At 46.4% G+C, this 18,226-nt stretch overlaps 1 protein-coding gene across 1 annotated transcript in view; it reads left to right on the forward strand.

Moving 5' to 3' along the window:
• The window catches only part of LOC147214556 (IQ motif and SEC7 domain-containing protein 1-like), a 95,524-nt gene that overhangs the window by 20,459 nt on the left and 56,839 nt on the right, over positions 1–18,226 (forward strand). Inside the window, exon 2 of the mRNA XM_086142031.1 lies at positions 10,498–10,608. Within this exon, the coding sequence (XP_085998157.1) occupies positions 10,498–10,608 (111 nt within the window). The remainder of the gene's footprint in view (positions 1–10,497; positions 10,609–18,226) is intronic.

Below are 18,226 nucleotides of genomic sequence, written 5' to 3' on the forward strand. Positions count from 1 at the left end.
TGTGTCTATTATGTGTAACTGAATGAGAGGGTGAATGTTGTGTGTCTATTATGTGTTACTGAATGAGAGGGTGAATGTTGTGTGTCTATTATGTGTAACTGAATGAGAGGGTGAATGTTGTGTGTCTATTATGTGTAACTGAATGAGAGGGTGAATGTTGTGTGTCTATATTATGTGTAGCTGAATGAGAGGGTGAATGTTGTGTGTCTATTATGTGTAACTGAATGAGAGGGTGAATGTTGTGTGTCTATTATGTGTAACTGAATGAGAGGGTGAATGTTGTGTGTCTATTATGTGTAGCTGAATGAGAGGGTGAATGTTGTGTGTCTATTATGTGTAACTGAATGAGAGGGTGAATGTTGTGTGTCTATTATGTGTAGCTGAATGAGAGGGTAAATGTTGTGTGTCTATTATGTGTAACAGAATGAGAGGGTGAATGTTGTGTGACTATGTGTAGCTGAATGAGAGGGTGAATGTTGTGTGTCTATTATGTGTAACTGAATGAGAGGGTGAATGTTGTGTGTCTATTATGTGTAACTGAATGAGAGGGTGAATGTTGTGTGTCTATTATGTGTAACTGAATGAGAGGGTGAATGTTGTGTGTCTATATTATGTGTAGCTGAATGAGAGGGTGAATGTTGTGTGTCTATTATGTGTAGATGAATGAGAGGGTGAATGTTGTGTGTCTATTATGTGTAACTGAATGAGAGGGTGAATGTTGTGTGTCTATTATGTGTAACTGAATGAGAGGGTGAATGTTGTGTGTCTATTATGTGTAGCTGAATGAGAGGGTGAATGTTGTGTGTCTATTATGTGTAACAGAATGAGAGGGTGAATGTTGTGTGTCTATTATGTGTAACTGAATGAGAGGGTGAATGTTGTGTGTCTTTTATGTGTAACTGAATGAGAGGGTGAATGTTGTGTGTCTATTATGTGTAGCTGAATGAGAGGGTGAATGTTGTGTGTCTATTATGTGTAACTGAATGAGAGGGTGAATGTTGTGTGTCTATTATGTGTAGCTGAATGAGAGGGTAAATGTTGTGTGTCTATTATGTGTAACAGAATGAGAGGGTGAATGTTGTGTGACTATGTGTAGCTGAATGAGAGGGTGAATGTTGTGTGTCTATTATGTGTAACTGAATGAGAGGGTGAATGTTGTGTGTCTATTATGTGTAACTGAATGAGAGGGTGAATGTTGTGTGTCTATTATGTGTAACTGAATGAGAGGGTGAATGTTGTGTGTCTATATTATGTGTAGCTGAATGAGAGGGTGAATGTTGTGTGTCTATTATGTGTAGATGAATGAGAGGGTGAATGTTGTGTGTCTATTATGTGTAACTGAATGAGAGGGTGAATGTTGTGTGTCTATTATGTGTAACTGAATGAGAGGGTGAATGTTGTGTGTCTATTATGTGTAGCTGAATGAGAGGGTGAATGTTGTGTGTCTATTATGTGTAACAGAATGAGAGGGTGAATGTTGTGTGTCTATTATGTGTAACTGAATGAGAGGGTGAATGTTGTGTGTCTTTTATGTGTAACTGAATGAGAGGGTGAATGTTGTGTGTCTATTATGTGTAACTGAATGAGAGGGTGAATGTTGTGTGTCTATATTATGTGTAGCTGAATGAGAGGGTGAATGTTGTGTGTCTATTATGTGTAGCTGAATGAGAGGGTGAATGTTGTGTGTCTATTATGTGTAGCTGAATGAGAGGGTGAATGTTGTGTGTCTATTATGTGTAACTGAATGAGAGGGTGAATGTTGTGTGTCTATTATGTGTAGCTGAATGAGAGGGTGAATGTTGTGTGTCTATTATGTGTAGCTGAATGAGAGGGTGAATGTTGTGTGTCTATTATGTGTAACAGAATGAGAGGGTGAATGTTGTGTGTCTATTATGTGTAACAGAATGAGAGGGTGAATGTTGTGTGTCTATTATGTGTAACTGAATGAGAGGGTGAATGTTGTGTGTCTATTATGTGTAACTGAATGAGAGGGTGAATGTTGTGTGTCTATATTATGTGTAGCTGAATGAGAGGGTGAATGTTGTGTGTCTATTATGTGTAACTGAATGAGAGGGTGAATGTTGTGTGTCTATTATGTGTAGCTGAATGAGAGGGTGAATGTTGTGTGTCTATTATGTGTAACTGAATGAGAGGGTGAATGTTGTGTGTCTATTATGTGTAGCTGAATGAGAGGGTAAATGTTGTGTGTCTATTATGTGTAACAGAATGAGAGGGTGAATGTTGTGTGACTATGTGTAGCTGAATGAGAGGGTGAATGTTGTGTGTCTATTATGTGTAACTGAATGAGAGGGTGAATGTTGTGTGTCTATTATGTGTAACTGAATGAGAGGGTGAATGTTGTGTGTCTATTATGTGTAACTGAATGAGAGGGTGAATGTTGTGTGTCTATATTATGTGTAGCTGAATGAGAGGGTGAATGTTGTGTGTCTATTATGTGTAGCTGAATGAGAGGGTGAATGTTGTGTGTCTATTATGTGTAGATGAATGAGAGGGTGAATGTTGTGTGTCTATTATGTGTAACTGAATGAGAGGGTGAATGTTGTGTGTCTATTATGTGTAACTGAATGAGAGGGTGAATGTTGTGTGTCTATTATGTGTAGCTGAATGAGAGGGTGAATGTTGTGTGTCTATTATGTGTAACAGAATGAGAGGGTGAATGTTGTGTGTCTATTATGTGTAACTGAATGAGAGGGTGAATGTTGTGTGTCTTTTATGTGTAACTGAATGAGAGGGTGAATGTTGTGTGTCTATTATGTGTAACTGAATGAGAGGGTGAATGTTGTGTGTCTATTATGTGTAGCTGAATGAGAGGGTGAATGTTGTGTGTCTATTATGTGTAGCTGAATGAGAGGGTGAATGTTGTGTGTCTATTATGTGTAACTGAATGAGAGGGTGAATGTTGTGTGTCTATTATGTGTAGCTGAATGAGAGGGTGAATGTTGTGTGTCTATTATGTGTAACAGAATGAGAGGGTGAATGTTGTGTGTCTATTATGTGTAACTGAATGAGAGGGTGAATGTTGTGTGTCTATTATGTGTAACTGAATGAGAGGGTGAATGTTGTGTGTCTATTATGTGTAACTGAATGAGAGGGTGAATGTTGTGTGTCTATTATGTGTAGCTGAATGAGAGGGTGAATGTTGTGTGTCTATTATGTGTAACTGAATGAGAGGGTGAATGTTGTGTGTCTATTATGTGTAGCTGAATGAGAGGGTGAATGTTGTGTGTCTATTATGTGTAACTGAATGAGAGGGTGAATGTTGTGTGTCTATTATGTGTAGCTGAATGAGAGGGTAAATGTTGTCTGTCTATTATGTGTAACAGAATGAGAGGGTGAATGTTGTGTGACTATGTGTAGCTGAATGAGAGGGTGAATGTTGTGTGTCTATTATGTGTAACTGAATGAGAGGGTGAATGTTGTGTGTCTATTATGTGTAACTGAATGAGAGGGTGAATGTTGTGTGTCTATTATGTGTAACTGAATGAGAGGGTGAATGTTGTGTGTCTATATTATGTGTAGCTGAATGAGAGGGTGAATGTTGTGTGTCTATTATGTGTAGCTGAATGAGAGGGTGAATGTTGTGTGTCTATTATGTGTAGATGAATGAGAGGGTGAATGTTGTGTGTCTATTATGTGTAACTGAATGAGAGGGTGAATGTTGTGTGTCTATTATGTGTAGCTGAATGAGAGGGTGAATGTTGTGTGTCTATTATGTGTAACAGAATGAGAGGGTGAATGTTGTGTGTCTATTATGTGTAACAGAATGAGAGGGTGAATGTTGTGTGTCTATTATGTGTAACTGAATGAGAGGGTGAATGTTGTGTGTCTTTTATGTGTAACTGAATGAGAGGGTGAATGTTGTGTGTCTATTATGTGTAACTGAATGAGAGGGTGAATGTTGTGTGTCTATTATGTGTAGCTGAATGAGAGGGTGAATGTTGTGTGTCTATTATGTGTAGCTGAATGAGAGGGTGAATGTTGTGTGTCTATTATGTGTAGCTGAATGAGAGGGTGAATGTTGTGTGTCTATTATGTGTAGCTGAATGAGAGGGTGAATGTTGTGTGTCTATTATGTGTAACTGAATGAGAGGGTGAATGTTGTGTGTCTATTATGTGTAGCTGAATGAGAGGGTGAATGTTGTGTGTCTATTATGTGTAACTGAATGAGAGGGTGAATGTTGTGTGTCTATTATGTGTAACAGAATGAGAGGGTGAATGTTGTGTGTCTATTATGTGTAACAGAATGAGAGGGTGAATGTTGTGTGTCTATTATGTGTAACTGAATGAGAGGGTGAATGTTGTGTGTCTATTATGTGTAGCTGAATGAGAGGGTGAATGTTGTGTGTCTATTATGTGTAACTGAATGAGAGGGTGAATGTTGTGTGTCTATTATGTGTTACTGAATGAGAGGGTGAATGTTGTGTGTCTATGTTTAGCTGAATGAGAGGGTGAATGTTGCGTGTCTACATGACACTTGAATGAGAGCGTTAATAGTTATAACGTGTGAATGAATGAGAGGATGAACGGTTGTGTGTCTCTATATTACAGTAGGAGGGTTAATGTTTTCTTGAATAGTTGTGTTTCTGTATGATTTTAAATGAGAGGGTGAATGTTTGTCTATATAACGAATGAATGAATGAACGAGTGAGTGAACGGTCGCAAGTGTCTGTCCGCCTCCACCATCGTGAGTGCACGATCAGCAGTTTCGCTAATGCATGAATGAATGAATCCTACCTCAGAAATGCGAGTTATCTCACCTGTACCGGGGAGTTTAAAACACCCGCTGGCACGGCCGGCGGCTGCGGTTCGAAAGGTGGGAAAACTCCCGCTCGGAAATGAGCCGATTGTTTTGAGGCGGGCGGCGCCGGGCCTCTGCGACGGGATATTTACCTTCATTATCCTCCTGCGGTTAGCCTGCGTGGAAACTGACAGCGTGCTACTGCTGCTAATGGTTTCCCCCCCCAGTCTTTGTAAATATCCCGTAGCGTCTTTTTTTTTCGGCTATTGTGCGAGCCTCCTCCGAGCGTTCTGTCACGCGGTTCATCCCGGCTGCCGACATCCCTTTCATATCACACCTCAAAGCTGTTTTTTTTTTTTTTTTTGTTAGCTCGCTTGAAATCAACTGCCAGCGCAGCAGACTTACAGTCGTCACATCCATCACCTTGTTACCCTGCGTCACGCCGTGACAGAGGTGAGCGGGGGACGCTTTTAAAATGTTGCCTGTTACGCGACTTGGTGTGTTTTCATTCTCATGAATAATGAAAAAGCCGGTGAACTTGGCGCGGGTGTTAGAAATAAATAAATCCCGCTCCCGAAGGGTTGCTTCGCGCTGTTTTCTATAGAAGCTGGGACGTGTGTGTGTTTGGTTTGGAGAGAGAGAGCGACGGGCGCTGATGACGGCGGATGATTCGCTCACACACACTCACACACACACACTCCATGGCTAATGAGAGAGGAATAACCACATGGCAGTGTTTAATTGGTGTGCTGTTCTCTAATCAGAATGGATGGCTTCATCGGGATGCGATTAGAGCGCGGCTGAGACGAGCAGGCAGACTCAGCAGCCTCGCTGACCTGGTTATTGGATTGTTCTTCCGTGAATCTATGATGATAAGATGTTCTCACACACACACACACACACACACACAAGCGGCTCTCTGAACACACTTTAGTCGCAGCAGTCATTCATAAACCCCGAGTTGCATCGGAGAACCAGGCCGACACTTGGTGGCTGCAAAGGAAGAGGAGGATGAAAAAGCCCCCTGTCTTCGGTTAAACTTATTATTTATACCTTTTTATAGTTGCCGTTTCCACCCGCGGGCTCGTGTTTGACAACCCGACGGCTAACGGACGCCCGCCGTCGCTCGGCGAGGCGGCGCGCGTTCCACCGTTCCATTTTCCGGGGTTTGTGTCGGATCAAACACATTTCGGGTGGCGGAGAAAGGAGCGGAAAATATAGAGAACAATAAAAGATTCACAGCTTGACAAATGTAAGGCTCGCTCGGGTACCTGAGCTGGAAGGAAAGGAAAAACGATAACACGAACAAGTGCGCACACTTTGTGGAAAGCAGAGAAATGCCCAGTGTGTTTCACTCGTTCATTCAGGGTCGCAGCGGCGCTGGAAATACAACCGACAAATCAATAACGCGCATTATTGACACCTTATTGACACATATGGTTTCTCTTGACAACTCTCTTGCCTGTAAACTTGTCGCCAGACGTGCGGAGAAAACGACAATCTGGGGAAATGCGCGGCGAACGTTGGCGTTGTCGTCCAAGTCCTCCGGCGAGGAAGGCGCCCGGCCGGGTCGGACGGACTCTGCTCGTCACGCCCTGTTTTGTGCAGCTGTTTTGCGTCGATGTCCTTCCGGGGGTTGTCGTCACGGCCCGTCGGTTGTCTGCGCAACGGCTTTGTGAGCCGAGGTTTTTTATTTCCGGCACGTTGTCAAATGTTCCGGTGAGCATTGGTATCCGACCCGGCGGCGTCCAAGGACAGGAATCCCAGGGGGAGCGGGGAAGGGAAGTGTTTTGTGCGGGGACGGCGTGATCACCCGTCTAGTTTTTCTGCACAATGTGGTCCTCTTGGCCTTGTTTAGTCCCGCAGTGGCGCAGAAATGATATCCTGGAGGTCCTGGTCCTCTGCCAGGACTACGGAGTCGTCCTTCCAAGGTGGAGGCCGGTCGCTGCCCCCGAACAAATGGAGTTCAAGTACTCTCTTGTCCCGTTAATTTCCAAAAATAGAACCAGACTCGGTATGTGTCCGTCATAAGCGTCGTGATGGATGTTGGAGTGGAGTATCGCTCCTTTCCGTGCGGTGGACACACACCCGAAGGCAGTGGCGTCTCTTCCGAGACGAGCATACCCGGGGGAACCCGCCCGGTCCCGTACGAGTCGACGGACCGATTGCGAATCGTGATCCTACAACTAGAAGACATTTGATGGGTCGGTCTCGCGCCTCGTTCCGCTTCTACGGGATTCATCGTTTGCCGCAAATGGAAAGTGTAGCCTAAGAAGAGGTTGTGCTATGTTGTGACAGCGTGTGTCAACGCGTCCAGACGGATATTTGTCCGCGGGGGACAAGAAGCGACAGCGCCGTCTTCTTATATCCATCCCGGCGTTCTCCACAGGGATCGCGCAAAAACCCACCCTCCGCCGCCTTTCTGTTGCCATGGAGAGCGTTGCTCAACTTGCGCGACGAGGACACCCGACCCCGCTATCTCCCCCCCCCCCCCCCCCCCTCCTCCTCTGACTGAGCAAAATGGATTTCAGGTCTTAATTAGGCAATGTTCTGAAAACACGCCGCTCCGCATGAATTAAACAACAGCCGGCACAACAGACGGTTAATGATTCGCTTTGGACGTCGTGGAATGTGGCTTGTATCGCTCTGCGCTCCGAAGTCTAGGAGAAGAAAAGGGACGCTCTCCGGTGCAAGCTAACTAATGCCAGACAAAAAGAAAATTGAGACTTAATTCAAGGTCCACGGCTCCCGTCTCTTGTCGGGGCAGGGACATTAGCATTTCAGAAATTAATAATTCATTCTGTAGCAACAGCGGCGGCGGCGGCGGCTATGACATAGTTAGCCATTGATGATAACCGGCGCAGGAGGCCGACCGCGAGCCGTGCTAAAGAAACACGGATACTTATCATTTTGTTATTTGCCAGGACGGCTGCTGCAAAATGCATGACTCGGGACTCGGAGACCGAAATGAAACCTAATTATTTAGCCTAATGTTTTTTCGTGTCACGGCGCGACGGCGCGCGTTGGAACGCCGTGGATGATTTCATCATGAAATTAAAGATCAGGATGCGTCGTTTCAGTCCCCATGCCCGCGGAACGGTAGATTATCTCGCTTTGGAGAACGCCACCCCTTCCTCCCTCCACCTCCACCCCCCCCAAAAAAACCACAGCGACTTGACCTCGTTTAAAGGCAGCGGCGGAGACGCCACTCGAGGAGCGTCACGAAAATGACATTATGTCTTCAAAAGATACTGTGTCAGAGTCATTTCCTGGATTCATCAGTCAGAAGTTGCGGGGTGGCGCTCAAAGTGGAAGGAGAATTTGACTACTTTGCATGATGCATGGGGGCCAAACTCCTCGCAGACGTGGAGATGCATGTTGATAGCTGAAGATTGCTCCTCAATGTTTGGATATTCCCTGATTTTTCCTCCCTTTTCGCTGAGCTAAAAGGCCGGTGCCTCCGGTATCCGTTGATTTGATGGAATTTCGGATCCTGTTTCATCGAGATGGGGACGGGTCGGCCACCCGTTTGGGTTTTCCCGAAATCGGGGGGGATTGGACACCAGGGAATTCGGATTTCACATCCAAAGAACATCCATTTGAGGTCTAGAATCCATCTCCAGAAGGACCCGCCGTTAAAGGTGACATGTTTATATGCCAGCTAACTCCGGTTGAATGTGTTTCGGTGCAGCGTATCCATGGTCTCATCACGAGCTTTATAAGGTATTAATAATAATGTTTATTTTGTAGATCGGGCGCTTCTTTCCCCTATCTATATAAACATGTCAAATATTTGTTCTAATCTCCCCGACGGGGGAGCCTTTTTACGCCGAAGACAAACGTTCCCTGAAACCCACACCGTAATCACCAATCTTAAATCCCCCTTTACAGTCTACCTGCACCGCCACCCGCTGCTTTCACATCACTATAAAATTAAATCAACACCTTCTGGAATGGAGTGAATGAGACCTGGGCATTGTGATCCTCACAGGGGTTGACTTCATTGCGGGCTGTTGTTTTGCACTGGATTATCTTCATTATTTGCAGCCCGTAAATGGGCAGGTAGGTTTATGGCCAGGCGGTACTCTGGGGCAGTCAAATAGGCATACCTTGTTCCAAACATCTCCGTCCAGAAGCAATAGCTCGAAGACTCAAGGACTTTTTGTGTTCAAAGCTTAACGATTTCCCAAGAAACTTTTCTTCATAAATGTGCCGACAGTTGGAACACATGTGTGTACACGTATCCACGTATCTGAAGAAGCGTACGAGATAGATTCCTGGAAACCGGACCTGCCCCCACATTGCCTTGGGTGGGCTTCCCGACGGCGCCGCTCCCAAGCTTGTTCGCCTTTGGATTGGAGAGTTAAGTTTAGGGTTAGGGTTTAGGGCTGGAGCTGGGATTAAGGTTTGGACTCGTGTCTCGGTTCTGAGCTTTCCAGTGGTACCACTACCAAGTTTGCACCCCAAACTTGGTAGTGGTACCAGAAATGACACTACTTTTGAGGGATTTTAAAAAAAAATCCAAAAAAAAGGTCAGGATGAGGGGGCTATCATCAGCATCACCAAAGTGGTGGTCCTCAAAATGGTCTATCTGGAGGACCGTATGAGACCAAAGGAAATTGGACCTACTCCCACATGGCCTTGGGTGGACCTTCCAGCAGAACCACTCCCAAATTTGTCTGACATCTGGTTGGACAGTTAGGTTTAGAGCTCTGCTCAGAGTAAGCTTTCCAGTGGTGCCTCTACCAAGTTAGCACTCCACTCGCAGGACGATTGACACTACTTTTGAGGGATTTATAAAAAAGAAGGTGGTCAGGGTGAGGGTGTCATCACCAACATCACCAAAGCGGTGATCCTCAAATTGTTTATCAGAGATAAACGGAAATTGGACCGACCCCCTCATCGTCTCGGGTGGACCCTCCGACACTTCCCCTCCCCAGCTTGTCCGACATCTGGTTGGACAGTTAGATTTAAGTCGGGGTCTCTTGCTGGATCTGGGGTCGGGGTTGGGGTTCAGAGATCCATAAACATCTACTCGCCATCTCATTCAGATCTTGTCTCCGTGGAGGTTCTCGACCTCCGGGTCCGAATCGGTCGTTGTTGAATCTTATGGTTTCGGCTGGACTCGGTTTCTCTCCTTAAAGACACTCCTCCATGTTCCCGTCCAGCAGACGGCGTGGAGTTTTCAATGCATAACTGCTGGGCGTTGGTCTGAACTGAAAGCGTTTGCTGTTTTTCTTTGGTTTTTATCTCCAGAACTCGGCCGTTCTCCGCAGAAATAACACAAACGGCTACAATCATTGAAAAATATGTTGTTTTGATTTTGGGACGAGCCGCTCCTCCATCCACGCGCCGTAAAACATCCTTCTTTTTACGTAGGTCGTAAACTGCGTGACATACCTCCCTCCTCACAAAAGTCAAGATCGTGCATATCTGCGGTTTTTTTCCCGGCGCGCGACGCCGATATTTTTATTTTGGTGACTCGGGTCGGCCGTCTCCGCTAATGATAAGGCAGACGCGGCGTTGCACGAAAATAGCCGGTTCCCCTGTGAATAGAGGAGTACGTGGAGGTTGAATAAAAGCACCAAGGTCGAAAAAACCCATCGGGGAACTCGGAGGGGAGCGGATAATGTAGAAGAGCTATTTCACATCATGAGGATTTGTTTTTAGACCCGACCTTCTGTGTTTACGGTCCGAAAGTGACGTTTTGGTTCTAATGCCGTGTCGTCCTCCTGCAGGAGACAAGCGTCCCTTCCCGTGGAAGTCACCGAGAATCCCGGGAGGCCCGCGACCGCCGGACGCAGAGGAGTCCTCCCTTGCCGGAAGTCCAAGTCGGCCTCCTTCGGGCAGTAAGATATCATTTACGTTACCGCGTTTGGGTGATTCTCCGCCGCAAACATCCCGGCGTCCTTACAGCCGCATCCTCGCAGCTGCTCTTTGGTGACGCGGCACTTTTCCAGGCCGACGGTGTTGTTTTCCCCCGATGTGCTCTGTGCCACTCTGCGCCCGGTAGTTGCAGCTCATTAGGCTCCAGCTTAGTGCGAGGGGTTGTCTGTATCCGGCGAGCGAGCCTCCGTCGCTCTTCAGCCATTAGCCCCGGCTGAGTGCCGAGCTGGAGAGACTCTTTCAACAAATGAGGAGATGCGAGCGCCGGCAGTTGCATCAGTAGGACCGACTTAGGGGGCTTCAAAAGGCTGGAGAGAGTTTCAAAGACGAGGCCTCCCAGAGCTGTGCACTTCATCATCAAATTGCAAAGTGTGCCTAATCCATAGCCTACTTTCGGCTCATGCGCAGCCCACAAATACATCCCCGTGTATTATGGGAGCGCGCCGTTTTGCAGAAGCGCAGCGGTTGAAATTTCCTGACGCGCAACATCGTCCGCTGGGTTGTTTTTAGAGATTTCCGCCGCAGAAAGAAGGAGAGCGTTGCTATTTTTCGCCGGACGAGTGCGTCGCTTGTTCGTGTCCCTTTTCATTTGTGTAACGGTCGCGCCAGACGTTTCGTAAGTGCTCCTGAAAGCAAACGGGTTTAATGGATCGAGACCGTAAACAGGATGATAGCCCTGGCAGTAGGTGGGCTTCTCCCTTAGCTCTGCGGCGCAGCGGCGCCCTGCGACGCCCTTCTGTGGAAAACCGCCGCCGTGCCGCGATGAGGGTGTAAATCAAGGCCGGCGAGCGGGATGTTACAGGTCCTGTTTTAAAGCCGTAGACCAAAAATTGGCACGCAGTGGACGTCAGAAGGAACCGGAAGGACCTTCATGTCAAATGTGAGGAGCGGCTCTTGGATTTTCTGACCTCGATCGTCCGTCTGCAGCCGCCGTCGAGTTTCACCGTTTTCGCTCCACGGATTTGACAGCTCGTATCGAAAAAGCGACAGGACCGCGCAGCTCTCGCCACCCGCGCCTTGCATGACATACTCGTATCTCCGGCGCCGGAGGTGAACCTTCAGCTGGTTACACGGCGAGCTGCGCTTTATCTGGCTCTGTTCTTCATCTAGTTCCTCGTTATCCGTATCGTTGCCGTCTTCGACCCCGAGTTGTCCGATCCCAGCGGGATCTGGGATCCGGGATCCGTCGCGGGATCTGGACACACCTGTGGACTCAGTGGGGTCAGAATGGAGTCCAGATAGGTGTCGGTTCCTCCGCTTCCCAGCGAGAAGGTCCCCGCCAGAGGGTGAACATGTCTCCGTACGTAGCCCTGTGATTGGCTGGTCCGGGGTGACCCCGCCTCTGGCCCGATAACAGCTCCGGAGATTAATCTGTATAGATTAGGAATGATGAAGAAGAATGATTAAAAGCTCCAGAGATTTTACAGATAAAGGTAATCTCTTCATGCACACGTTCACGAGCGACGGCAAGGCGGACGCTCGCCGGCTGAGCGAGCGTCCGCAGCAGCTAATGTGGTTTCGCCCCCTGAGGGGAAACCCGTCCCGGCGTCCGCGGCACCCGAATGAAACCAAACTGTTTTTGTTTTCCTGTCACGGCGTTTATTGAAACCTTTCCCTGAGTGCGGCCCGGAGCGCTCGGCGTAGAATTTATTCGTTTAATTCTGCTTAGGCACCGACGGGGCGGGTGGGTGGGGGGGGGGAGAAAAACCACTTGGGCGCGTTGCCCGTTCTTATAATGATCGGGAAACCCTGCTACAGGAGAGAAATGTGAAAGTGTTTGGTAATCATTCTCCCCAGAGGCTGCGGGGCTCCGGCGGCCAGTGATTGATCTCTCTGACTCTTATTTTCTGCTGGTGTTGCAGGAAGCGAAATATTAATTATTCTCGTATTTCGCGACACGCGCCGCCGTGACCCTCCCTCCCCCCCTCCCCCGCCACCGGGCGCCGCATCAATCCGCTTGTCTTATCTTCTTCCGGTTTGCGGCAAAAGCGACCGGGGTTTCGGCTTCGTCACAGGAAGTGAAAAAAAAAACAAACAACCTAGCATTGACTTATTTTGAGTCGTTTCTCTTCGAACCCAAGACATGTATGCTTGCTGTAGACAGTGGTGAGGTGGGACGCAGACGCTCAAGGTGGAGGTGGGACTCCATCAGGGATCAGCTTTGAGCACCTTCTGGTTCGCAGTGGTGATGGACAGGCTGACAGATGAGGTGAGACAGGAAGCTCCATGGACCAGGATGTTTGCAGATGACATTGTGATCTGTAGTGAGAGCAGGGAACAGATTGAGGAACATCTGTAGAGGTGGAGGTATGATCTGGAAAGGAGAGGAATGAAGGTGCCTCACAGCGAGAGAGAATATATGTGTGTGAATGAGAGGAACCCGTAAGGAACGGTGAGGCTACAGGGAGTGGAGATCAAGAAGATGGAAGTACTTTTGGTTGACAGTCCAGAGCGTAGGAGAGTGTGGCGAAGAGGTGAAGATACGGGTTCAAGCACGTTGGAATGGGTGGAGATAGAAGACGATCAGCCAGAAGGAAAGGAAAGGTGGATGAGACGGTGGTGAGATGATCTACAAACATCTACAATGACCAAAAGACAGGAGGCAGAGCTGGAGGTGGCAGAGATGAAGATGCCGAGGTTCTCTTTGGGAGCGACCAGGATGGAGAGGATCAGGAACGAGTCCATCAGAGGGACAACACATGGTAGATGTTCTGGAGAGAAGGTCAGAGAGGGTTGGGTCATGGACAGAGGAGGGAGAGGGAAGATATCGGTAGACGGATGTTGGAACTGGAGGGCTACAGGAAAACCAAAGAGAAGATGGAAGATGGTTTTGAAAACACTAGCCGTGTTCCTTCCCTTTACCTTCACCTCATCACTCGGCATCCTCCACCTCCATCCTCCACAGAGAGAGCGTAAGCTCCGCCCGTCATGGCCGAGGTTTCATAAACGTCCAGATTGCATAACCATGTAATTGCCGAACCCAGGGGTCGCGATGAGCCTGGCTACGCCGGCGAGGCGGAACAAGAGCGGGTTATCTCACAAGCTTACAAATTGTTCAAATTAATTCGGTTCATTCTCGTCCCAGCCGCGTCCCGGGAGGATCCCTTTTTTTTTTTTTTTTTTTCCACGCCGCGATTCCCTTTGTTTAGTATCGTGAAGGAATGATGCATACGGTTAATATTCTCCTGCGGGCCCCGGAGAGGAAACTTCTCATGGAAAAGAATGGAAAAATCACGCTAAGTTGTTTTTTTGTTTTGAAGGTTAGCTTTATTATTATGATAGCAGTAACTGCCCTTAAAAATAAATCCGGTTTGATTCCCTTCCTTTTCTGCACGACCGAATGACCGGTTGCACGTCTCAGACGCCTGAGTGACCGCAACCACTCCTGGTCTCCATGCCTGAGCATCCTCTGCAGATGCTCTGGTTAAGTGTGTGTGTGTGTGTGTGTGTGTGTGTGTGAGCGCTTTCTGGCGTAAAGCGCTTTGACACACCGCGAGGTGTGAAAGCGCTTCTATAAGCGGAGACTATTTACTATTTGACAGGGACGGAGCAAAAGTGCATCAGCAGGTGGATTGTGAGCCGCACTCCTTCCAAGAAGCAAAACAAAGACTTCAGCTGACGAAGGACTTTCAGGGACACCGAATTTACTTTGTTACCCCAAACACTCGGACCTCCGCCGACCCCTTTAGCCAAAATATCACACATCAGTATGATACGGTCATAAATTGTACTTTTATTGAGACCACAGGCCGGTCATTTAAACCCGCCGTCCCCAATATGTTTTTTGGACAAGGGCTGTTTTATGCATGGAAATGTTTCCGCAGAAAGTGGGCAATTATTTTGGCCGGAGGGCCACATTTCTGATTTAATTTTTATGCGCGGGCCGACTACATATCATGTCAATTGAACAAAAAGAAAATTGCAGTTTAAATATTTACATTTTTCAGGCTATTTTATTTCAACTTTAACATCATGTATGATCATATAAATGTACCGACCTTATTTTGTGTGTAATCACCCAAACAAAAATAAATAAAAGGGAAAAAATGAAGAGTTTCTAAATTCAATATTGATTTAAATGCGATGAGATGAGAACAACTTTATTTATCCCGAAGGAAATTGTTGTGCCAGAGTTTCAAGCAAAAACATAACAGTAATAGATAATAGTAGAAAGGAGGGAGAATAAGAAATACAATAAAATATAAATTGTCAAGGTTAAGGCTATCAAGTGTTTTAAGGTCTTAAGTGCAAAGATTTGAAGATTCCCTGCGGCTGAGGGAGGAGGAATTAAAAAGTCTGATAGCCAAAAATAAATATAAAATAAAATAAATAAAATATAAAATAAAATAAAATAAAATAAAATAAAATAAATTAAATATTAAATAAAATAAAATAAAATAAAAATTAAAAATAAAATGAAATAAAATATTAAATAAAATATTAAAATATTCAAAGAAAATAGTTTGGTGGGCTTAAAATGCCCAGGTCTGGGTTGGAGGCACGGAGGAACGCACTAAAGAACTTTTGTTCAATCACATTATTAAATCTGAATACAACCATTGCTCTTTATATCATTTTGAGTCAGTGATGTAGAGTCAGTGGGAGCTTCTAGAAGCTCCCATCTGGGGGTGATTGGAGACTCTGACACTCTAGTTGTGTCTTGTTTTGGTGGAGATATGTAGATAGATATGTCGTTGGAAGGGGGACATTTGCTACGTGTCTCCAGGTCGTGGTGAATTCTTGTCCAAATCTTCTTGTCTTGGCAACTGGACTTGAGTTTCCTCACTTGAAGACGTCTCATCCGTCTTCCCAGAGGCTTCTTCACTTCCAAGGACTTGTGTGGAGTTTCCCAAAATAACCTCCAGGGTTGTGGACGCGTCCAGCTGATGGCGGCTTGTTGCGTCAATGGTAGAGTTGATGGTCAGAAGCTCGGTCTAAGGGGTGGTGATGGACATGGAGGTGTCGTTCGTCGAGGACAAAAGAGCAGCTTTTGTGGGATGACCTGGCCTGGAATGTGAAAAGGTAAACAAAGGAGTGAAGCCTGTTGGATCTGAGGGACTGAGGTTCAGGTGGACGTTACCGGAAGCAGCTTCTGGTGGGCCTTTCTTGGTTGTTTGGATGGTGCAGAAGGTCCTGGTCTGTCTTGATATGGATCCCAGTTATAGGTTTTTGAAAGGTCATTTGCTACCTTTCTCACCTCAGCCTCTCCAAAAAGTTCACGGCAAATGTCCTTCGTCGCTGGCAGATTGAATTCTTCCCCGAGAGTAAAAGGCTTCCTGGCTTTAGCGGTGCGTTGTGCTCACTAAGAGTGAGGTTTTCAGGACGGACATTTTTGTTGAAGTGCTGAGCCTCTATAACTGCTTTTCTTCTTCAAGTTGCTTTTGTTTTCTTTCAAAACATTGCAAGGGCTCTTCTTTTAGCGCAGGGTGTTTTGTCGAGGGTCACGTAGCCTATTCGCTAGCCGTTAGCCACGAGTCATGCCTAGCGGCCGCGGAGCTTGTGTACCACCTGTTGCGCTGAACCCGTAACTTTGCTAGGAATCTTGATATTTTCTTTTAAACGTAGCTTTGCTTTTGCCGGCAGGCTGAGACGCTTCTGCCGTCTCATCGTTTTCTCGTTGCCTCCCGTAAAAGCTCTTTTGTTCGCAGCTCATTGTTTTCGAGGGCTAGCTTGTGGTAGCTGATGTGTGAAATGGCGCGACAGAGTGAAGTGCGGCGGTAAGACGAAGGCGGAAAGAGTCATTTTTCAAAATAAGATCTGAAAGATCTACTCAAAAAACTATCATTTGTGCCAGGAAAGCTTTTCTTTGTTGACCGCTACTCCCAATAGCTTTTAAGTTAGAGATGGATTCAGTCCCTCATATTAATAAATGTAAAAAAAAAAACTCACCGGTTTTTATTCCTTTTTTTTTTTTTTTTTTTTTCAGTATTTGCTTTCATTAGATTTGTTCTTAATTTCTTCAAAAAACATTTTCAGAACTTTTCCCTTTTCTTGTTTTTGGTAGTTAAACCTTTCAAAAATCATTTTTTGTTATTTTTATGATGTATTTTCTGGTCTTATTTTTCCAAAATGACCAATTAAATGAAAAACCTGATCAAAAAATGTTCTGAATACAGTTATTGAATGAAGTTTGAGGAAAAAAAATACCGTTTGTCTCAAAGCTAACATTACTAATAGGGCGGGCAGAGGGCCTTTTTACACATCTATGTTCTTTTTCATGGGACCTCTGAACAATTCTTTTAAAATCTGCTTTGCAATGTTCCAAGCCGGCCGACTCGATGCCGGCACTACCTTCTCTGAGGGCTTCCCACATTTTTTTTGAACAACTGCGTCTGCTTTCCTGCCTTAATTTTCAAACTGACCAAGTTCGGTCCCCTTTGGCAGTTCCCGGTCGATGTTGGCTTGACGTGAAGTGAAGTGGCGCCGAAGATTTTGAAGCCTTGAAAGGTGCTTATTTGGTCTGACGTACGCTTTCCCATTCCGTTAAAAACGTCATATTTTCATTTTGCTGTGCGTTTCTTGACACAACAGTTAGACTTACCTTCGTCAAACGGGACTAGGAGAACATCGGGAAATGCTACGACGATCTTGATTTTCTGGATTATCTGGCGTCGAGGGGATTGAATCGGCGGCGGCCACGGTTTCCATGGCGTTCAGGTTAATTGTTTCAATCCGGGAGGCTCTGTGGAGGAGCAGACCGAGCCCCGAGAGGCAGCGGAGGCTCGCTCTGGACGCTCCTCTGGTAGCTTGTTAATAACGCGGTGATGGACGTGCCATTTTGAAACTTGGGAGTTGCAATCCCAGCCTGAGCGTGGGGATTTCAGGTAGCCAGGCAATCTGCGCCCAGACTCACTCTGATAATAACCTTATTTTTATTTGCAGCAGCCACCGGGCAGGTCGCTAACACGCGCTAACGTCGTGATACTTTCATATTTCACCCGGTGAAGTTTTAGCGGTTAGCATTTAGCCTTCGGTGTTCCAGCTGCGCTGCAGATTCCAGATGGTGATAAAGTAACTAGTCAAGGCTTGTGGACGACCTCCTCGGTAGAAGCGGCTGCGTTCACTCCGCCAGATGCAAAGGACACCAAAGAGTTAACAAGAGGTCCAAGGCCCTGCTACCCTTGGAGTTAGCTAACGGCTAATGGAGTTCCTCACACAGCCAAGCAGTGCAGAAGATCAACCCGTCTGATGGTTATTATTCAATGAACGCAGTGGCAGCTTCCACTTCAATGGTTCTTCTTCTTCTCCTTCTTCTCCTTCTTCTTCTTCTTCTTCTTCATGGTTTCTTTTGGAGGTTGGTCCTTCACTGCCTGTGGGTGAAAGTTAGCGTAAAGGTTCCCCTGGAAGAGGCTTATTCCTAGAACCAAACTTGATCTGGGCACTTCTTAGAAGATGTCCGCATGGCTCCTCAGATGTTCTGCCTTCGTTGAAGGCTGGCTTTCCCCTGGTCTGAACCGTCCATGTGTGGTAATGTGAACTCCTGGTTGGTTATAGTGGTTATCCGAAGAAGACCGACCGGCTTCCTCGTCGTGCCGAAGCTGAGTGAACGTAAGAGCCGGTTCCCGTCGAAGGTTCATCCTC

This window comes from Fistularia commersonii, chromosome 34 (genome assembly GCF_037954325.1).
Source record: "Fistularia commersonii isolate RoL2024-O1a breed Wild chromosome 34, RoL_Fcom_v1.0, whole genome shotgun sequence".
NCBI lineage: Eukaryota > Metazoa > Chordata > Actinopteri > Syngnathiformes > Fistulariidae > Fistularia > Fistularia commersonii.